General features: G+C 55.8%; 3 protein-coding genes across 3 annotated transcripts in view; 2 read left to right on the forward strand and 1 right to left on the reverse strand.

The window, feature by feature from the left end:
* Window positions 1-105: 105 nt before the first annotated feature.
* LOC114005312 (mucin-6-like) lies at window positions 106-1,792 on the forward strand (the record flags this gene model as incomplete). The annotated part of the gene is made up of 1 exon (XM_027766684.1): window positions 106-1,792. A coding segment is annotated over exon 1 (1,437 nt), but the record flags the coding sequence as incomplete, so codon positions are not given.
* LOC114005307 (mucin-6-like) lies at window positions 1,783-10,692 on the forward strand. The gene is made up of 3 exons (XM_027766669.1): window positions 1,783-7,921; window positions 9,565-9,667; window positions 9,940-10,692. The coding sequence occupies exons 1-3, from the start codon at window positions 1,849-1,851 to the stop codon at window positions 10,115-10,117; spliced, it is 6,354 nt and encodes a 2,117-aa protein (XP_027622470.1). The 5' UTR covers window positions 1,783-1,848; the 3' UTR covers window positions 10,118-10,692.
* A 533-nt stretch (window positions 10,693-11,225) lies between these two features.
* The window catches only part of AP2A2 (adaptor related protein complex 2 subunit alpha 2), a 77,030-nt gene continuing 65,416 nt past the window's right edge, over window positions 11,226-22,839 (reverse strand). Inside the window, exons 15-22 of the mRNA XM_014582494.2 lie at window positions 22,344-22,504; window positions 19,896-19,978; window positions 17,604-17,693; window positions 15,852-15,975; window positions 14,451-14,567; window positions 14,226-14,295; window positions 14,006-14,140; window positions 11,226-13,068 (exon numbers count right to left, since the gene is read on the reverse strand). Of these exons, the coding sequence (XP_014437980.1) occupies window positions 12,991-13,068; window positions 14,006-14,140; window positions 14,226-14,295; window positions 14,451-14,567; window positions 15,852-15,975; window positions 17,604-17,693; window positions 19,896-19,978; window positions 22,344-22,504 (858 nt within the window). The 3' untranslated portion in view covers window positions 11,226-12,990. The remainder of the gene's footprint in view (window positions 13,069-14,005; window positions 14,141-14,225; window positions 14,296-14,450; window positions 14,568-15,851; window positions 15,976-17,603; window positions 17,694-19,895; window positions 19,979-22,343; window positions 22,505-22,839) is intronic.

The following is a 22,839-nucleotide window of genomic DNA, read 5'->3' on the forward strand; positions in this document are numbered from 1 at the left end:
ACGGACACCCTTAAAGACCACCACCATCCTTCCGTCTCCATCTGGCCCTTACACCACACTTCCAACTCGTGTTCCCACATATTCAACCTTCTCGGTCATGCCATCCACTCACCGAGTCATCACACCGACCAACCAGCAGACTTTCTCTTCCTCCACCCACAAGCCAACGGGCACCATTCTCCCAACCACCTCAGTCCAAGGGACAGGTCCCACACACTCAGCCCCACCTCTGACGAGCACCACCAGTGGGACCAGCCATGCCCACAGCTCATTCAGCACAGCCAGAACCTCCACATCTTCAGTGTCAAACACACACCATGAATCCACAACTGCATCTGCAACCACCATCACTCCCATGTCCACTAGTAGGGGTACGGGGACCCCAACGGCACACACCAGCTCCACCACTCCCAACAGCCCCCACACCCCTTTCACCACATCCTCGCCACCCACGCTTTCTGTCTCTTCCACACCACACAGCACTGGAACCCCCTCAAGAACATCCTTCAAGACCACCACCGTCCTCTCATCTCCACCTGCCCCTCATACCACAATGTCTACTCTAGTTCCTACATATTCCACCTCCTCAGTCACTCCCACCACTGAACGAGTCATCACACCTACCCAAGAACACACAATTTCTACCTCGACTCCCAAGCCAACAGGCACTTTTATTCCGACTACCTCAATCCAAGGGACAGGTCACACTCTCTCATCCCCTCCACACACAGGCACAACAAAGGGGACCAGCCAGACCCAAAGCCCATTCAGCACAGTTAAAACCTCTGCTTCCCCAGTTTCTCACACACCCCACCATAAATCCACATCAGCATCTGCTTCCACCATCACTCCCAAAACCACAATTAGAGGAACTGGGACCCCAGTGGCCTACACCAGCTCCGAAACCCCCAACAGGCCACACACCCCCTTCACCACATATTCACCATCCACACTTTCCACACCACACACCACTGGAACTCCCTCGGGGACATCATTCAAGACCACCTCCATCGTTCCATCTCCATCTGGCCCTCACACCACACTTCCAACTCTTGTTCCCACATTTTCTACCTCCTCGGTCACGCCATCCACTCACCGAGTCATCACACCGACCAACCAGCAGACTTTCTCTTCCTCCACCCACAAGCCAACGGGCACCATTCTCCCAACCACCTCAGTCCAAGGGACAGGTCCCACACACTCAGCCCCACCTCTGACGAGCACCACCAGTGGGACCAGCCATGCCCACAGCTCATTCAGCACAGCCAGAACCTCCACATCTTCAGTGTCAAACACACACCATGAATCCACAACTGCATCTGCAACCACCATCACTCCCAAGCCCACTAGTAGGGGTACTGGGACCCCAGGTGTATACACCTCTACCACCCCTAAAGGTTCACACACTCCTTTCACCACACACCAGCAATCCACACTATCTGTCTTATCCACACCACACACCACAGGAACCCCCTCAAGAACATCATTCAAGACCACCACCATCCTTCCATCTCCATCTGGCCCTCACACCACATTTTCTACTCTCAGTCCCACATTTTCAACATCCTCTGTCACTCCAACCACTCACCGGGCCATCACACCTACCCACCAGCAGACCTTATCCACCTCCTCTCTCAAGACCACAGGATCCATTCTCCCAACCACCTCAGTCCAGAGCACAGGTCCCACACACTCAGTTCCACCACTGACGAGCACCACCAGTGGGACCAGCCATGCCCACAGCTCATTCAGCACAGCCAGAACCTCCACATCTTCAGTTCCTACACCCCCAGTAGTCCCCACACACCTTTCACCACACACTCCTCAACCACACTTTCTGTCTCAGCCATGACTCACACCACAGGTTCCCACACAGGGACACCCTTCAAGACCACCACCATCCTTCCATCTCCATCTGGCCCTCATACCACACTTTCTACTCTTGTTCCTACATTTTCTACCTCCTCAGTCACTCCATCCACTCACCGAGTCATCACACCTACCTACCAGCAGACTTTCTCTTCCTCCAAACCTACAAGCATCATTCTCCCAACCACCTCAGTCCAAGGGACAGGTCCCACACACTCAGTCCCACCTCTGACAAGCACCACAGGTGGGACCAGCCATGCCCACAGCCCATTCAGCACAGCCAAAACCTCCACATCTTTGGTGTCACAAACAACACACCATGTATCCACAACTGTGTCCGCCACCAGTGGCACTCCCAAGTCCACTAGTAGGGGTACTGGTACCCCAGTGGCACATACCAGTTCCTCCACCCCTGGTAGTTCCCACACCTATTTCACCACACACTTGCCATCCACACTTTCTATCTCTTCCATGTCAGAAACCACTGGAACCACCTCAGGGACATCTTTTAGGACTACCACCATCCTTCCATCTCCATCTGGTCCTCTAACCACACTTACTACTCTCATTCCCACATTTTCTACTTCCTCGGTCACTCCGTCCACTCACCAAGTCATCACACCTACCCACCAACAGACCTCTTCTGCCTCAACACCCAAGCCAACAAGCACCATTCTCCCAACCACCTCACTCCAAGGCACAGGTTCGATACACTCAGTCCCACCACAAACAGGCATCACAACAGCGACCAGCCAGACTCACAACTCATTCAGCACAGCCATAATCTCTACTTCCATGGTGTCCCACACATCCCACCAAAAATCCACATCAACATCTGTTTCCACCATCACTCCCAAGACAAGTGGAGGAACTGGGACCCCAGGTGCACACAGCTCCTCTACTACCCCTAGCAGTCCACACACCCGTTTCACCACAGTCTCCTTGCCTACGCTTTCTATAGCAACCACACCACACACCACCAGTCCCCCATCTGGGACATCTTCCCTGACCACCAGCATTTCTCCATCTCCTTCAGACCTGCAAACCTCATTTCCCACTCTTGTCCCCACAATGTCTACTTCTTCGGTCACTCCATCCACTCACCAAGTCGTCACATCTACCCACCAACAGACCTTTTCTGCCTCAACACCCAAGTCACCAGGTACCATTCTCCCAACCTCCTCAGTCCAAAGCACAGGTCCCACATTTTCAGTCCCACCACACACAGGTACCACAAAAGGTACCAGCCATACTCACAGTCCATTCAGCACAGTCAAAACCTCTACTTTCACGGTGTCACACACCCCCCACCACAAATCCACATCCGCATCTGCTTCTACCATCATTCCCAAGACCACAAGTGGTGGAACTGGGACTCCAGGTGTACACACCATCTATACTACCCCTAGCAGTCCACACACCTCCTTCACCACACTCTCTTCACCCACTTTTTCTGTATCAACCAGTCCCCTGTCAGGGACATCCTTCAAGACCACCACATTTCCATCTCCATCTGGCCCACACACCACACTTCCCACTCTTGTTCCCACATTATCTACCTCCTCAGTCACTCTGTCTACTCATCGAGTCATCACGCCTACACAGCAACAAACCTTCTCTGCATCCACCCCCAAGCCTACAGGCACCTTAATTCCAACAACCTCTGACCAAGGCACAGGTCCCACACACTTGTCTCCACCACACACACAAACCACAAAGGGGACTAGCTTTACCAACAGCCCATTCAGCACAGCCAAAACCTCTATTTCCCCAGTGTCACACACACCCTACCACAAATCCACATCAGCATCTGCTTCTACTATCACTCCCAAGACCGCAAGTGGAGGAACTGGGACTCCAGGTGCACACACCTCCTCTACCACCCCTAGCAGTCCACACACCCCTTTCACCACACCCTCCTCACCTACACTTACTGTATCAGCCACACCATACACCACCAGTCCCCCATCCGGGACATCCTTCCTGACCAGCACCATTCTTCCATCTCCTTCTGGCCCACAAACCTCACTTCCTACTCTTGTTCCCACATTTTCTACCTCCTCAGTCACTCCATCCACTCACCGAGTCATCACACCTACCTACCAACAGAACTTATCTGCCTCCACGCCCAAGCCAACAGGCACCAATATCCCAACCACCTCAGTCCTAGGCACAGGTCCTACACACTCAGTTCCACCACTGACGAGCACCACCAGTGGGACCAGCCATGCCCCTAGCCCATTCAGCACAGGAAAAACCTCTACTTCTCCAGGGCCTGAAACACCCCACAGCAAAACCACAGCAGCCTCTCTCACCACGATTACTTCCATGCCCACTAGTACAGAAACTGGAACCCCAGTGGTGCACACAAGCTCCACCACCCCCCATAACCCCCACACCCCTTTCACCACACACTTATCCACACTTTCTGTCTCAGCCATGCCACACACCACTGGAACCTCCTCAGGAACATCCTTCAAGACCACTACCATCCTTCTATCTCCATCTGGCCCTCTAACCACACTTCCTATTCTTGTTCCCACATTTTCTACCTCCTCGGTCACTCCCACCAGTGAAAGAGTCATCACATCTACCCACCAACAGACATTTTCCAGCCCCACTCTGAAACCAACAGGCACCTTTATTCCAACTACTTCAGTCCAAGGTACAAGTCCCATACGCTCATCTCCACAACCCACAGGCACCACAAAGGGGACCAGCCAGACCCACAGCCTATTTAGCACAGCCAAAACCTCTACTTCCACAGTGTCATTAACGTCTCAAGAAACATTCACATCCGCATCTGCTACCACCAAAACTCCCAATCCCACAAGTAGAGGAACTGGGACCCCAGTGGCCCACACCAGCTCCGCCACCCCCAGCAGTCTCCACACCCCTTTCACCACATATTCTCCATCCACACTTTCTGTCTCTTCCACACCACACACCACTGGTCCTCCCTCAGGGACATCCCTCAAGACCACCTCCATCTTTCCATCTCCATCTGGCCTTTACACTACACTTTCTACTCTCGTTCCCACATTTTCTGCATCCTCTGTCACTCCCACTTCTCACCGAGTCCTCACAACTACCCACCAACAGATCTTTTCCACCTCCACCCCTAAGCCAACAGGCACCATTCTGCCAACTACATCAATCCAAGGCACAGGTCTCACAGACTCATCCCCACCACACATGGGCACTACCAAAGAGACCACCCAAATTCACAGCTCATTCAGCACAGCTAAAACCTCTACTTCCTCAGTATCGCAAACCACCCTCCATAAAACCACATCAGCATCTGCCACCACCATCACTCCCAAGTCCACAAGTAGAGAAACTGGGACGCCAGAGTTACACACTAGTTCTGCCACCTCCAGCAGTCCCTACACTCCTTTTACCACACACTCCTCATCCACGCTTTCTATCTCAGTCACACCTCATACCACTGGTCCTATCTCGGGGACTTCCTTCCAGACCACCACCATCTTTCCATCTCCATCTGGCCCTCACACGACAGTTCCTACTCTCATTCCCACATTTTCTACCTCCTCAGTCACTCCATCCACTCACCGAGTCATCACACCAACTAACCAACAGACCTTATCCACCTCCACCTCCAAGCCAACGGGAACTATTCTCCCAACTACATCAGTCCAAGGCACAGGTCCCACACACTCAGTCCTACCACTGACAGTATCCACTCATGGGACCAGCCAAGCCCCAAGCCCATTCAGCACAGAGAAAACCTCTGCTTCCACAAGGCCTGAAACACCCCACCACAAAATTACATCAGCATCTGCCACCACCATCACTCCCAGGTCCACGAGTAGAGAAACTGGGACCCCAGAGATGCACACTAGTTACACCACTCCCAATAGTCCCCACACTTCTTTTACCACACACTCCTCACCCACATTTTCTGTCTCAGCTACACCTCACACAACTGGTCCTATCTCGGGGACTTCCTTCCAGACCACCACCATCCTTCCATCTCCATCTGGCCCTCACACCACACTTCCCACTCTCATTCCCACATATTCTACCTCCTCAGTCACTCCACTGACTCACAGTGTCATCACACCTACCCACCAAGAGACGTTTTCCACCTCCACCCCTACACCAACAGGCATCATTCTCCCAACCACCTCAGTCCAAGACACAGGTCCCACATACTCAGTTTCACCACCAACAGGCACCACAATGGGGATCACTCATACCCACAGCCCATTCAGCACAACCAAAGCCTCTACTTCCCCAGTGTCACACACACCCTACCACAAATCCACATCAACATCTGCTTCCACCACCATTCCCAAGACCACAAGTGGAGGAACTGGGATCCCAGGTGCACACACCTCCTCTACCACCCCTAGCAGTCCACACACTCCTTTCACCACACTCTCTTCACCTACACTTACTGTATCAACTACACCACACACCACTGGTCCCCCATCCATGACATCCTTCCCGACCAGCACCATTCTTCCACCTCCATCTGGCCCGCACACCACTCTTGTTCCCACATTTTCTGTCTCCTCAGTCACTCCATCCACTCACCGAGTCATCACTCCTACCCATCAACAGACCTTTCCCTCGTCCACTCCCAAGCCAACTAGCACCATCCTCCCAACTACCTCAGTCTCAGACACAGGTACCACACACTCAGTCCCACCGCTGACAAGCACCACCAGTGGGACCAGCCATGCCCACAGCCCATTCAGCACAACCAGAACCTCTACGTCCCTGGTGTCATCACATACACCCAATGACAGATCCACATCAGCATCTGCCACCACCATCACTGCCAATCCTTCAAGTAGAAGTACTGGGACCCCAGTGGCCCAAACCAGCTCAGTCATTCCCAGCAGTCCCCACATCCATTCCACCACATACTCTCCATCCACACTTTCTGTCTTTTCAACTCACACTACAAGAACCCCCTTGGGGACATCTTTCAAGACCACCACCATCCTTCCTTCTCCATCTGGCCATCACAACACACTTTCCACTCTCGTTCCCACATTTTCTACTTTCTCGGTCACTCCATCCACTCACCAAGTCATCACGCCTACCCACCATCAGACCTTATCTGTCTCTACCCCCAAACCAACGGGCACCATTCTCCCAACCACCTCAGTCCCAGGTACAGGTCCCACACACTCAGTCCCTCCTCTGAGCACCACCACCAGGGGAACCAGCCATGCCCACAGCTCATTCAGCACAGCCAGAACCTCTACGTCCTCAATGCTTCCTTCTTCCACCCCTTTCCAAAGCTCCAGCACCAGTCAGTTTTCCTCTTCTATTACTTCTCTACACTCACCACAAAGTCCTTTAAGCACTTCTGTTCCTTCAACGAATATTCCACAGTCCTCCACACTGTGGCCCTGGACCTCTGCCACTTCTTTCTTGTCCACCTCAGACAGGTCCACCTCCTCTCTTTCTTCTCCAGTGTCCTCCTCTAAATCTTCTCCCTTTGTGTCATCTTTTCCTACTTCCTCATCACCTTCCACCCTCTCTACTCCACAGTCCACCCCAACACTAAGCTCCATCTCCCACACTCCATTTTCGACTGAACACTTGACTCTATCTAAGCCTGTGTCTGTTTCTCCCACAACTCTTTTCCCAGCCTCCTCCACCTCTTCTCAAGCCTCTATCTCACCTTCCATCTTCCCCTCTTCTGTGTCCACCTTGACCACGATGCACCTCTCCACCCCATCCACTAGCACCCTAGGCCCTCTGTCCACCCACCGGACCACAACCCGTGCTCCCTCCTCTGCCTTCTCATCTCAGTCCACCACTTCCAGGTTCACTTCTCTCACCACCCAAGCCCACACAACAGGCCTCGTGTCAACCACTCTGGGAGTCACAGTCACTCCCAGTGCTCCTACCACCAACCTCACCACGAGGCATCCCAGTTCTACAGAACTACCCACCACTGTGTTCTTGACCGTCACTTCTCATGGAAGCTCCGCTGCTGCGACCCTGGGACCCTATTCCACAGAGGCCCCCTCAGCCTCCTCCCTCATTACATCTCCACTCAGCTCACCTGGTAAGTAATGCCCCACAGCACTTGGTGTGTGACCCCCCCCCCAGCCCACTGCCTGCACTCTGGGTAGCACCCCATGTCATATCCTATGTAGTCCTGTCCGTGCTTGGCCCCTCACATGATCATGCTGCCCCAGCTCTCTGCATCTGCCTTAGGCTTCTTGCTCCACACCTCTCCGGCCCCTGCGCCATGCAAACTCAGTCTGGCCAAACAGGCCACTTCCCTCCCCCGGGTCAGCCCTTTCCTTCCTTCTGGCCCTTGACTGTTTATTGCATTTGGCTAGCTCATGTCCCCTGTCCTCCCACCCCACCCACCATGTCCCTGCTTCAGTCTTGACCTCTCTTGGGAATGCCATCCTGCAGCTCTCCACCAGCTCCTGGGGGGCTCAGCGGATGTTGGAGCTGCAGGGCCTGGAGCTCCAGTTGTACATCCCCCACACACTCTCCATCTACAGCTTCTTAGTCCTCTACTCACCATAGGGGGAAACAGAAGCCTGCTACGGGCATGTGCCTCTGCTCAGGCGACAAGCTGGAGGCTGAGCTAGGGTCAGAGACCAGGGATCCTAGCTTCTCCTATGGGTGCTGTCCCAGACCTCGAGGCTCCTGCTCACACCCTGGCCTGGGCTGATCCACTGCCCTCTAGCCATAGGCTTCCGGTGATGGAGCACATCTTTGGACAGTGCTGCCGCTGCAGCAGCTGCCTGAGCTTCCCCTATGCTCCAGGGCGCCCCTCCATTCCCTCAAGACACTGGGCTCCCCTACATGCCTTGGGCATCCTAGGCAGACCTCCTAGTAAACCCAGCTGTGGGCTCCATGTCCTCTCCTTGGGGGACAGGTGGTCCCTGCCGGCTGGCACTCTCTGCTTGGCTTTCTCTTTGTGATTACCTGCATGCAGGTTGCCTGCTGGGGAGCGGAGGGAGTAGGGGACCATGGGGCCCAAGGGCCCAGCATGAACCATCTGACCGCATCCTGGAGAAAGCCCCAGCTGAAGAAGCATGCCTGCTCTGTGGCAGGAGTGTACTTGGGCACTGGCAGGGCAGGGGCACGCAGGCAGGGTAACCGGTCTTCGCCAAGCAACATTCTAACTCACCCAGCCTCCACACTGGCAGTGTCTAACGCCACCACACCTCTGCACCAGTCAAGCCTACCCTCTGCTCCCACATGCTGAGGCGTCTCCTCGGCACTGTGTCACAGTCGTCCTCGCCCATCTCTATGCCAACCGGACTCCCCATGTCCCTGCTCCTGGCTGGGTGCAGGGAGTTCCCCTGATGCCTTCTACCCCCTCTGGAGACATTAATATGCTCTCCACCCCCTTGCAGGTCCGGCATCCAGCAGGCCAGAGACACCTATGCCCGTAGGTCAGTGTCTAGGCTAAGGGGGTTGGAGAGGCCAGGGACCAAGGGTGGCTTGCCCAGGCCCAGGGCTTGATATCTGCATCCTCTGTTGGTGACCTTCAAAAGGAAACACCACGCAGGTGTCTGCCGAGCTTTGGTCCCTGTGCAGCTGTGAGGTCTGAGCCCTATGGGGCTCTGAAAGGGCAGGAGGAGCCTGGTAAAAGGGCGGTGACCAGAGGCAGGCTAAGGCCCCGTCTAGCAGGCTTCTTCCGTTTGGTCACGTGCCGCGCCCTGCCTGCCTCTTGGCTCCCAGGTGTGTGCAGCGTGCAGGAGCAGGAGGAGGAGATCACGTACAGAGGGTGCACTGCAAATGTGACCATGACCCGCTGCGAGGGCACCTGCACTTCTGCTGCCAGGTGAGCCCATGCGGGAGTTCTGGCCTCAGTCCAGGCTAGGCCTAAGCCCCGAACCCATCATGAACTGGTTCTCAAGGTGCTCTGGGACCAGATGCATGCTGCCCAGGGGCTTGGCCCACCCTCCCTCGTAACCACAGCACCTGGGGACCTGCAAGTCAGGGAGACGAGGGCAGCGAGAGGAGCACGCTCCCGAGGGCCTTGTCTGGGAACTCGAGGCGGGCACACTCCTGGGCGGCAGCTCTAATCTCTGCTCTGTCTTGGCTTCCTGGAAGCTTCAACATTGACACCCAGCAAGTGGACAACCACTGTGGCTGCTGCCACCCCCTCATCTCCTACAAGCAGCAGCTGGTGCTGCCCTGTCCGGATCCCGACGCACCAGGACAGCAGCTCAAGTTCACCCTGCAAGTGTTCCGCAGCTGTGCGTGCCGTCCCTGGAGCTGCAGAGACTGAGGGGTGGGGCCTGCTCTCCTGAGCCTGATGGGCTGAAGGACAAGCACCACTGCTGACACCTCCTCTGGGCTTCTTGTGCCCAGTGGCCCTTTTCCTGATCACTAAGCATGGCCTTGGGAAGGCCCTCGGATGTGGCCCACCTGAGCACCTGTGAGGACAGGGCCGCTAGGCAGGGCTCTGAGCAAATCCTCTTGGGCAAACCCTGCCCAAGCACGGTGGGACTCGGGTGGGTAGTAAACATGCTGACCCTCCCAGGCGCACAGGGCATGCACTGCTGGCACCTGTCAGTCCACAGACCCTCCCAGCCTTCGAATGCTGCTGCCAGCCCTGCTGGAGACAAGACCCTGGAGATGCAGCTGCAGAGGTACACAGGGAAAGGAGGGCAGCTCCCAGCGGGGACCAGTTGAGCATCGATACAGAGGGGGGCTCCCAAAGTCAGGGAGGGGAAGGAGCTGGGGTGGGCCCAGGTCAGCACCCGCCCCCTCGGCACACTTGTCCGAGGAGCCCGCTGCCTGCCCATACAGTTTCCGAATAAACCAGCTCCTGTCAAGGCACAGGGTGGCCCTGGCGTGCTCTTTACATCGTCTCCCTGACCCCCGTGCTGCATGGGCAGTGTCTCCAGGCGGGTGTCAGCCTGGAAGGGACTGGCCTCTGGCCTGAGGCCCACCCCTCTGATGCCCACCCACAAGGCTCCTCCCTGGCGCATGACAGTCGACGGTGAAGCCACTGTCCCCCAGCAGCCACCCTTCCCAGTCCTGTGTGCGATCGATTGGCTCCATGGGGGGCTCCTCGGGAAGGAACCCCTGGGTCTGCGTGTGCTGTTGGACGCTTTGCAGAGGCCAGGCTGAGGGGTCCCTACAGAAGGTATCCCTCAAGGTTCGACCACACACCCCAAGTCAAACTTGTGGAGCAAAAGACACGGCACGTCCTGATGCACCCTTGTCTCCGCACCTGCCCACGACCCCAGGTGATGGCAAGCTGGAAGGACAGGTTGGGGCGGACCACACTCCAGGGACCTCGGCACCCATATCCCACAGCACACAGGTCAGGGCCGCGAGCCTGACACGGAGGTTGACACTCCTGCCCTCAAAGAGCACACACACGTGGGTCATTGGAGCACTTTATTGTACTTTGAAAGGAGCACACTCCGCTGACGGCCCCTCCCTCCCCTGGAGTAGCGCTGCGAGTGAGGCCTTTTCTGTGCTCCAGGGAACGTGGTGACTAGCTGAGGAAACTGTCGCCATGAGCCACACAGGGCACATGAGCCAGGGCCTGGTGGCCCATGGTCCACGAGGCCACACGCACACTGCACCGTCCCATGGCAGGTGAGGGCATCCCCTGCAGTGCAAGCCCAGGCTACTCCCGGTGTGTCCCAAGACAGGCTGGAGCAGCCACAGCCACAGCCAGAGAGCAGGAGGGCCGGAGCGGGGCTGCTCCTCTGACACAGTCGCCTCAGGTCCGTGTCCAACACGCTGGGACACACACGGCACAGCCCTGCGGTCACACGGGGTGGGCAGGACGAGATTCCTGGCAGCTGCTCCCAGACCCAGCACCCTAGGCAGCTGACGGCAGGGGCCTGGGCGAGGCCGCCTGCCCTCCTGCAGGCAGCGGAATCAGTGCTCTGGTGAAGCAGTGACGCCGAAGATGGTTCCTGGGCTCGCTCTTCTTAAGTTGCCTCAAGTGCCAGCAACAGCCGTGTGCGTTAGGACAAGCCTGCCCGACCTGGGTCTGTGCTGATCCCACACGTCACCTCAGGACAGGATGGAGTGCCAGGCCCTGGCTCCCAAGGCCTCTGAGCCCTGCTCCACCCTCCTGTCTGCAGGTGCCAGACACAGAGTCTGGGTGAAGACAGGACAGCGTGCAGACCAAGGGCTCCAGTGTATCCCCAGCGTGTCCAGGGGCTGCCATTTCCCCCACCCCGTGTTCCTCATTTCCTGTCCGAACATACCGAGCCCTCCCTCCTCTGCTCCACCCCATGTAACACCTGGGCACGGAGAAAATGATACTGCCAGGTGACAGCCCAGGGGGGAGAGAAGCACACCTTCCAGAGTGTCGCTCTGCGCTCGTGCCTCCAAGTCCTCAGAGCGCACCACGGGGACGACACTCCCTTGAGCCCCGAGCAGGAGTGGTGCACACACCTGCCAGGGCCACCAGACACCCCCCTCACCAAACCACAAATGCGAGGTCTCAGACAGCAAGAACGACATGACAAAGGCCCCTGAAGAACACCGATATTGAGAAGGGACAGAATTCAGTCTCACCAGGACACGCAGTTCTGCCAATAGTCGTTCCAAGTACAATGTCACTTCCAGATTTAAAATTCCTGCCTCAGAAAACCTGCCCCATTGGAGCTACAGCAAACCCTCCCGGGGGGCCCAGGGCTGACATGCTCTTTGGGCCAGGAATCAGTCCCAGGCAAGACCCTGCTTCTGGTGTCCCCAGGACAGCCAGAGAGCGGAGGCATGGCCTGGCCAGCGTGCTGCTGCTCTCGGGGAGCCGGGGATGCAGACCAGAGTCACAGCCGCGGCACCTCAATAAACCTCAACAGAATCTCCTTCTCCATTCAGGCTGCTCATTTCCCTTTAATTTGTAGATATAACCACAGGACTGTCTTGATTCTATAAAAACTGACCCCGGGGTCCACGTGCCATCCTCTGACTCGGCAGGCCTGCTGCAGTCAGGCTCAGCTTTCTTCTCAACTGCGCATCTGTGTCCCGTCCACACCCAAAAGGGCCAGAGTCTGGACGGCAGGGCTAGGGGTGCCGGGACTGGGCATTCGGACAAGGGGTGTATACTGCAGGGTGGTAACGAAGACAGACAGGAGAGACGAAGAGAAATGACAAACACGTGAGCTTGTCTTCCATCCTCGTTGATTAAAACTGCTCCGACAGCAATTCACACAATCGCTGAGATACGGTCTCTTTACTCGTTCGCAGTGTGAGTCGGTACATCTGAAACAACACAGCAGCTCAGCGGGCCTGCCAGGGCTCCCGTGCAGACAGCCAGGGGCCACTCAAGCCCTCCCCTGCCCAGCCCCTCTCTGGAGCTGCCCAGTGTTTCAGAGTCTGAGCATCGCACCAGCAGCAAACACAGGGAAGTCCAGCAGGACCGACCCTGGAGGGCAGCAGCTAAGCACATGCAGAGGAAGCTGGATCCCACGTAGCTGACAAGGGTTTAAATCCCAGCCCAGTGGCTTGAAAAATAGGCCTGGTGCATGCCCCGGATCCTGATGCTGTGAGGAACTGGAGGCAGGATTGCTGCAGGGCCAGGCCTCGTCAGGGTGCCCCTCTCCATCTCCTGCATGCACACATGCCCTCTGGCTTAAAAAAAAGAAAAACTCTGGCAACAGTGAGTGGCACCCGCACACAGAGCAGCTGGAAGCCCATGCAGCTAGTAGGCACGTGTGGGGATGGCCACTCTGGAAGGCACTTTGGCAGCTTCAGTAACGAGAACTGTGCACGCGCCCTGTGAGCTGGGAAGCACACTCCCAGGTACTGCCCAGGAATGTGAAAACCAGTATCCACCTGTAGGAGAGCTGGCCAGCTGGGACCACCCAGAGAAGGAGCAGTGCCTGGTGACACCAACAGGAGCAGTACGGAGGGACATCAAGCAGCCATCACAACGCTGCAAAGCAGTGCAGGGCTGGGCCTGCTCCCAGGGGACCACGTCCCGCGGTGGCCCTCGGGGAGAGGCTGAGCCCCAAGGGCACTTTCTGGGGTGACAGTAACGTTGAATATATTGATGGGGTGGTGGCGACATGACTACACACACCAATGAAACTGATCAAACTACACTTAAGATGTGTGCTATCCCACAATGGATAAATTATGTCACTATAAAAAAAATGAAAACCGAAGTGTACTCGGCAGTTTCCTGGAGAGGCCTGACCTGGGCTTGCAGATTCGGCTCCAGACGCAGTAAGCATCCGATCTGCGTGGTTTTGGTATGTATGATGCCAGCCCCCACAAAGTTTGCAGGGTTAGGATCGACCTCCTCAAGGAGTGCAGAGCCAAATCCAATAATCTGTGCAAAAGAGACAGAAGCGAGACGTTGGTGCTGGGCCACAGGCTCGGCGTAGCCTCCAGGGCTGTCTCTCCGCAGGCTTTACCTTGGCTTTCGTAATCTCCGTGTCCATCGGATGCTTGGCTTTGAAAATGTTCTGCACTTCCTGCTGTGGGCTGTGAGGAGTAACAGTGAAGGTAGGTGTCCTGGGCCACTCCGGAGACCGAAAGACCCCTCCACCCAGTGATCTCCCCCACCCAACCCCTTGCCCCGCCACTCCCCACCCCCACCCCGCGGGCAGGCCTCCACTCCTGCAGGGCTGCCTTCTCACCTGCTCAGCTGCTTCCAACGCTGAAAGAAGTCCTGAGAAGCCATTTCTGTGGGCTGGAAAAACTTGTTGAGTGTGATGGGCAGCTTGACAGACACATTCTGAAAGGTCCCCCCATACCTATGCGTGAGAGACACGACACATCGGAGAGCGTAAATCCACAGACGTTCCAGGTCTGCACATCCTCAGTGCACAGATAAGACCAAGTGTGAAAAGTGGCGACCAGATGTCGAAGAGCCCCACAGAGTGTTCTTAGAGGGGGCAGAGCCACAAGCCTCCATGGGCCAAGATCTTTGGCCCACCCCACTAAGAGCAGCTTGGTGACCAGTGTCCTTTACAGACGAGACGGTGCGGACCAGCTCCCTCCTGTCCACCACCAGCAGGTGCCCTCCCTCAGGACCCACCGCCACTGTGCTTTTCCCCATTAACCTGTTTTCCTGATCCAAGTCTGTATAAAGTGTGTAAGGTTTGTTCCCATGAGAAGACTATAGAAAAGAGGGACCAGCAATTAGTGTAATGGCTATGTCGCTGGACTCCCACATAGTTGACCGCAGTTTAAGTCCCGGACCCGGCCGCTTAAACTCACACCGGGCGCGTGTGCGTGCGTGCCCAGGATCCCAAGAGAATGGAAGAGAAGGGATTGCGGCGTGGCCATCCACCCTGGGGGGTGATTTCTCGATTTCTGTCTCTCTGTCTCTCTCTGTCTTTCTGGCGAGCACACGCGCGCTATAGTGAAAAACCTCTCAAAAACAAACAAACAAAAAAAGACTATAGAAAAGAATCTGCCTATAGTGTGAAAGAAAAACTTTCAAGTCCATTTCCCTAAATTTTGCCAAGTACACAATCTTAAGTTCTCTGTATTCTCACTGTGTGGAATACATTTTTCCACACATCTTAGCCCTGCAGCCCAGAGGAGGCTGGCTGAGTATGTACATTCTGCTCCAATCACTGGAAAATGAGGGTGATGGTCATAGTTTCAATACAAAGCACTTATTTAAGAAAAAAAAAAAAGCAAAAGGCAAGATCTAACGGGAAAAGACGCCCGGTGCTAGCCCAGGGTCTGGTGGGAACCAGCCACCATCCCCCTGTAGCTGTCTTTCCTAGCCAAGCAAGCCAGGAGGCATGTGGGCCCCGGATCTGCAAACCTGTGGGGCGCCCCCACAGCCGGAAGCCCCTGCGCCTGCCAGGCCACAGGCAGCAACAGAAGCCCTGCCGTGGGAACTCCCACAGTGCCACTGTGGGTCGGAGCTCGCATCCCCACACCCTGGAACGCCACGCGCCACAGCAGCTAATGCCACACACTTGCACAGCATATGCCAGAGGCCGCACAACAACAGCGGCTCCCAGGCACAGTGCTCAGGGCCCACGCACACGCCACACCTGGGATGGACAGCCAACTCTTACCTGAACTGGATGTTGAGGACCGGTGCTTCTGTGAAGTCTGACACGCACTCTATGTTGACCACCTGCTGCACCTGTGCGCCCCCATCCACAGTCGGGTCCACGGGCTTGGTCTGCAGGTTCAGGTGTGTGCACGTCAAGGAGTCCAGACCAACTGGTGAGTCAGGTACGTGGCAGAGAGCAGCCAGAAGATGCCACACCTGTGGCCACTGTGGCCCCCAGGGGCCAGCACATGCCCACCCACCTCATCACTACCATGAAACAGGCCCAGGACCCTAGCTCATGAGAATTGGCCAAGACAAGCCACAAAACACTATCTGCGTCTTCTAGTCCCAAACCGACGTGTGCCCACCAGTCACTCAGCTGTAGGGCACTGTGCCCCCCAAGCAGCTCAGGGAACCTGGGGAGAGAGAGGGCAGACCTGCAGGAGTCAAAGCTGATGCTCCTGATCCTAAAAGGACGAGGCCACTAATGCAGCTGATTGATCCTATGTCTGCTGAATTCTTTTTTTCTTTAGTTTTTGCATGAAGGCATGTGTCCTTGCCATGAGAGAGAGGGAGAGAGACAGAGAGAGGGAAAGTAAGAGATCACCCCCTTTTGCTCTAGGGCACATGCATGTACTAGAGAGACAGAGACAGAAAGTGAGAAATCACCCCCCACCCAGGGAGGGATGCCCACACCGCAATCCCTTCTCCTCCGTTATCCTCCTGGGATTGGGGGCATACACGAACACACCCCTGGCATCAGTTTCAAGCAGCCAGGTCCAGGACTTGAACAGCAGTCAGCCATGTGGGAGTCTAGCACCTTAACCACAATGCCAACTGCTGCCCTCACTCCGGTGTGATGTTCAAGCCGCCAGGTCAGGGTTCAAACCACATAGTCAGCCATGGGACCCTGAGCCCTAACCTCCACACCACCTGTGGGCCCAGTATGTGTAGTTTTAATGACTGCCATGAATGAGCATTAATAGTCTGTGTTTAAACATACTCATCGTCAGACGAGCATGGACTCGGCCCATGATGAGGAGCTTCTGTTTCCCATGTGACTTGAACCACAAATCCCAAGAGAAGACCTCAGTTTCTCTGACAAAGCTGGGGTCGTCCTCACCCTGACATCTTTGGGGGAGACAGCTGAACAGTAAAGCTGAGCCTGGTACTCCTCACTTGCAGCTAGAAACGTCCTAATAACGCCCCCGCCATCTACCAGGGGTCAAGCCTTCATGTGGGCCAGAAGTAAACACGGCCACCCACGCATGCGGTGAGCTCCACGTCGCCACAGACTGCATCACCACAGCCTCTCGACAGGCCCCCCAGAGGAGACCAGAGCTCAGGGACACAAGAACACCATTTTAGATGCATTATCAAAAACCAGCTCCCAACTAGGGAGAATTACCTGGCTGTACCAGGAATCTGGAAAGGTAAAACCACACAAGTGGACGCGTGCTCAGAGCATCCTCGGGCCCCCAAATCACTGTCTGTGCCGGTGGAATCAAGGATTTTTTTTTTTTTTTTTTTTTTGCTATAGGGCACATGCGCTCACCAGAAAGAGAGATAGAAAGCGAAAAATCACCCCCCACGGGGGATGGCCACGCCACAATCCCTTCTCCTCCATTCTCCTCTGGCGATGTTGGACACGCACACACACGTGCCCGGTGTGAGTTTAAGCCACCGGGTCCGGGACTTGAACCGCGTCGACTACATGGGAGTCCAGCGACATAGCCATTGTGCTAACTGCTGGTTCCAGAATCAAGGATATTAGACTGCAGTGCATCTGAGCAGATTAGTGTTGGAGTAAAGTTTAAGAACTGCGTGGAGGTCTTATTTCCATAAAATATAAACATCCGACCTAGAAGAAAACAAAAACAGCTTATTTCAGACACACCACTTCACACCCGTGCTGGTTATTAACAGTGAGCCCTGGGCCCGTTACACGTGACCCGCTGTGCTCTTGGCCGCTGCTGGAGCCGTGAAATGTGCTTCCCAGTCTCAAATACAGCACGCCGCGCTTGGGAGCAGGGGTGAGAGGCACCTCCACCTCCAGCACCCACAACTATGGGCTCCTGCCACACACCTACATGTGCACAAATGGAACCACACACGCGTGAGCAGGGGAGAACCAACAGAAGAGCAGGTCGGGGGGCTCAGCTCACACTGACGGGGACGCCGCTACCACACTGGCCTCTGCTGGGCCCAACTGCGGCTGTGCACGGGCCGGACGTGCCAGTACTGCCCAGGCCAGGCACCGTCCCTCAGCAGCAACACGCTGTGGGCCTCGCCGCGACAGGTCTCGGATGGCCGACCAATACGAATCTCTACACGGATCTCTGTGGACATTCTACACCCGTGAATCCAGAAAGGAAAGTGAACCTCAATATTCTGAAAAGGGCACGCAGTTTGGCATCCCTCCTTCCGCAATCTAAAAACCAAAAACAAAAACCTAGGTGAAGGTACCACAGCCCAAAGTTTAAAAACTAAATTGGAAATAAAATCATGTACTCGGTCTTCAATACACCATTTCCCGTGAAAGTCACTGTTCCCCGAGCGCTGCCGCAGGGCTCGTGGGGGACGGGGTGCAGCCTCTCTTCCCTCACACAGAGCGCGGCGTCCTTGTGGGCTCATGAGGACACCGAGGGGGCGGGCATGTCTGCACCAGTAGGCGCTCCGCCACAGCAGTCCCCACAGTCCACTGGGCAGAGCATATTCTTCTCCAGAGATTTTCCTTTTTTAAAGTTATGGTAAAACACACGAAATTTAACTTTTCCCTTAACCCATTTCCAAACCTACAATCAAGGGCATTAAATACAGGGCACTCCGTTCATCATGAAAACTTACACGGTAAGGCCCTCCTTCCTCTCCGCCTGGCCCCGGCAACCCCTTCCTACTACCTGGCTATGAACTTGACTGTCTTACAGACCTTCAACAGTGGGATTCTACAGCACTGTCCCTTGGCATCTGGCTCATGTCACTGGACAATACACTCGAGGCCCACCCACGTCGTAGCCTGTGTCAGACTGTCCCTCCTGTTTAAGGCTGAGGGTGCTGCACCGTATGGACAGTCTGCACTCCGCTGCCGGCCGCGCCTGGGCTGCTTCCTCCTGACACGGGGCAGTGCTGCGAGTGCGAGGGACAGGTCTCTCTGGGACTCTGCTCCCAACCCTGCCTGCAGACCCAGAGGCGGGCTGCCGGGTCCGCACAGCTCTCCTCAGGAGCCGCACCCCTCCACTGCTGCCCGCAGTGCACAGGCGTCCAGCGCCCCCGCACCCTGGCCAGCACTTCCCTCCTTTCACTTGTTCGTCTCATAATGGCCACCCAATGGACGTGAGGTGGCACCTGGGGGCGCTGATCTGCACTGCCCGAATGAATAACGATGCCGAGCACCTTTTCACGTGCTTATCGGCCACCTGTGCATCTTCTCTGGGCAAATGTCTTTTCAAATCCTTTGCACTCCCGAAAGAGACAGAGAGAGGAAAAATGAGAACCTGCCCCGCCCCCAGGGAGAATGGCCACACGGCATTCTCCACTCTCCTCGGGATTTGGGGCATGCTCACACATGCACCCAGTGTGATTTTTCTTTTCTGGAGTTTCTGCTATAGAACACGTGCGCTTGCCAAAAAGAGAGAGAAAGCGAGAAATCACCCCCCAGGGGGATGGCCACACCACAACCCCTTCTCCTCCATTCTCTTCTCAGGATCTTGGGCACGCACGCACACGTGCATGCACACACGCCTGGTGTGAGTTTAAGCCACCGGGTCCAAGACTCGAACCGTGGTTGACTACATGAGAGTCCAGCGATGTAGTCATTATGCCATCTGCTGGTTCCCAGTGTGATTTTTCAAGCCCCCGGATCCAAGACTCAAACCTCAGTCATACAGGAAGCCAGTGCCTTAACCGCCACGCCACCATTGTTTAATCGGGTTGTTCATTTTTTGGTTGAGTTGTAGGAGTTCATTACGTACTCTAGATATCAATCCTTTATCAGCATATGATTTGCAAATATTTTCTCAAAATTGCCCATAATTTCTAAGAGAATTGTTTTTAAAACACATACCTAAATTCTGCCGAAATTCAGACTTAAGTCCAATTTGAAGCAGCTGGTTTTCAAACAGCACACCATTGTTTTTACAAACAAACCTGCGGGAGAGGGACAGTCAGGGTGTCACGCAAAGCCACTCACTGAAATACAGGGTTTGTTTTGAACAACGGTGTAAAACACATTACAGCCAGAACAACTTCCATGGGACACAAGAAAAGCAAAAAGAATATTCCGAAGGCGACCATAGAAGCGGTAAGTGAGTAGTCAGCAGACACACAAGCAGGTCCGAGAGGGGCCGTGAGGTGGGCAGGACAGGGCGGAAAGGCACGTGGTCAGAGCACCGCCTCCGTCCAGCAGGGGCACTGGACTCCCTTGAGAGGACCCCGGCATCTGCCCAGGCTACTCCCAGATGAAATGCACACAGCTCGGGCAGCTCCTCCTCCGCCCTCGTCCCTTCCTTTCTCCTCTGGTCTCCTGTCCTCTCCCGGCTCTTCTGTCTCTCCTGAGTGCATGGCTGGTGTTTGCGATGTACAGGGCGCCCAGGGGTAGTTCACTACGGGGCCTCTACGCCATGCAGAACTAGGGGGTAACGGTGCCTGGTTCCTGCTTGTTCATCGGAGGAGCCCGCGTAGAGGTCTGCCCCACCTGGAGCAGCTGCCTCCCTGCGGCCCCCGGCGGCTCACACGCAGGTACCCTCAGCACCGCGCAGTGCCAGACGGCTTCTCTGAAACCAGCACTCTCGAGTGGGCTAGGGTCACCTCGAGCAGCACAGACAGAAGACAGGGGAGGCAGAGACACGGGTGGCGACAGTCATGACAATGCAGAGTGACAGTGAACAGAAAGACCCTCAGGGGGCCTTGGGCACACCTGAAGGACCTGCAGGGCTCTGCAGGCTACACCAGGGCCTGCCAAGCACTCAAGAGCTGTCAAGGCAGCGGCCCCTCCACACCCTCAAGGCCACAGCCGCCTGCCCCACTGTTTCGTCCTTCCCTTGTGTCCCCACAGTCCTCCAGATCACAACCCAGTGGGCTATCTGGCTAGCTCTGGCCAGGCGCAGATGCACAGGTAAAAGGCAGTCCATCCCCACATTTCCCCTGGAACTAATCGCGGCCTCTGGCCATGCCCAGGAGAAGTGCTGGGCATGGGACTGTAGAAGACAGCACAGGGCACTCACGGCACGCGGGCTGGGCAGGCGGGGCCATGCAGAACACGGCCGTGCACACCTTGAGTGGACTCGGCCGCTTTCAACTGTCATCTGTCAAGAACACACTATGTGACAGGGGCCCCTGCCTTGTCCGTGTCTCCAGGTGGATGGTATTGTTTAAAAGGTCTCTCAACCGCTGAGAGAACTGCTGACCCTGAAGAAGGTACAGGGTGGATAAAAACCACTTGAGAAAGCCAGTGGCGAGGCACCTGCCCTACGCCATAAGCCGCGGCCACATTGGACGTTTGCCCTGATGCACCCCGTGTTCCCACCCCACCCGGTCATCTGCCAGAGACAGAAGTCTGCTTCCAGCCAGGGGAAGGCAACCAGAACCGCCTTGTCTCTCCTGAGGCGTCTTTCACAAGTAGCAGGGAGGCGTGATCAGCTGCACTCCGACTACAGAGACTGGAGGCAAGTTAAAACCACGAGGAGTCGGCTGTAGTCTCAGAACAGGGGACAAAGGGCCGTTCCTGGAGACCGTCTAGTCTCTGTGCAGGACAGTGTGCACTCACTCTGCAGGGAGAATGGGAGCAGGCCCAGTGCGGGGCTTCACGCACCTCGGACCAGATGCGAAGACAAGCAGACAGGTGTGGGGCCGAGAGCCAGGAGGGGGACGCAGCAACAAGGAAGGGGCATGGCTCCGAGGGCGGTCTGACAGCTAGGTTTGGAAAACGGGGGGAACAGGGAGCAAAGGCGCCCAAGGGTGCACAGACACCTGATGACAGCGCAGGCGTGTGCTGGGGGCAGGGTGATGGCGGGGCACGCACTGCGCACGGGCTTGGCAGTAAGTCAGCAATTAAGCAAATACAGAATTCCTTTTTGGCGTGGGCTGAAGGGTGGACAGAAAGAAAAAGGGGAAAGGACAAGTGGGTGCCTGGAAGACAGTTACACACGTAGTGACTAAAGTCAGGGTGAAAGCAGCTGGAAACAGGAGAATGATGGAGAGGAAGAAGGAACACAGCCACAGAGAGGACTTATGACACGTTCTAGAAAGAACGAACGGCACAGCCGAGCAGCGCAAGACAGATCACAGCCAGGGTGGCTCCTGTTACCTATCTTTTCCTCTTGAAAATGTCAACTGTCTTTTAGGAAAACTGGCACCCTACTGGTACTTAAGGCACGGTGGTGGTGGGAGGGGTTGTTCAAGAACAAAGCCGCCCACAGAACAATGCCGTCCATTCTCACCAGCAGCCCCGGGAGGCAACGCCGCTGCCCACCCAGTGCGCCGGCCCAGCCCAGGGCTCCGGAAGCCTGACTACCTGGCAAAGTTGTCTTCAGAGCCGGGGGCGAGAGGTGCGACCGCAGAAGCCGAGTCTGAGAACACATCCACGAGCAGCCCGCCGCCGGAGGGTGGGGGCCCCGCAGGGGCGGGGGGAGCCGCCCCCAGACCCAGCAGGTCTGCCGACGGCGATGGCGTAGACTAGAAAAGAAGAAGGAGAGAGTCAAGCTAGCACATGCGGGCAGGGCCAGTCCCGAGGAGGCCCAGCTCGCAGCGCCTCTCCCTGTGGAGGGTCCACAGCTCCCAGTGGCCAGGCCCGACCCAACGCAGGGCCTCTGAGCCCTTCTCACTGACTGAGAAGTCAGGGCCAACGGCCGTTTTCTGAGGAACCAGGAAGCCCCAGAGCTAAGCCTAAAGATAATCAGCCCACAATTTCCCACAAGTAGAAAAATTACCTGTACTTTTTCACAAACTTTATTTGCAAAAAAAAAAAAAAAAAAAAAAAAAAAATGTTACAAAAAAAAAAAAAAAGGAAA

Source organism: Tupaia chinensis, unplaced genomic scaffold, assembly GCF_000334495.1.
Source record: "Tupaia chinensis unplaced genomic scaffold, TupChi_1.0 Scaffold143624_1, whole genome shotgun sequence".
Lineage (NCBI taxonomy): Eukaryota > Metazoa > Chordata > Mammalia > Scandentia > Tupaiidae > Tupaia > Tupaia belangeri.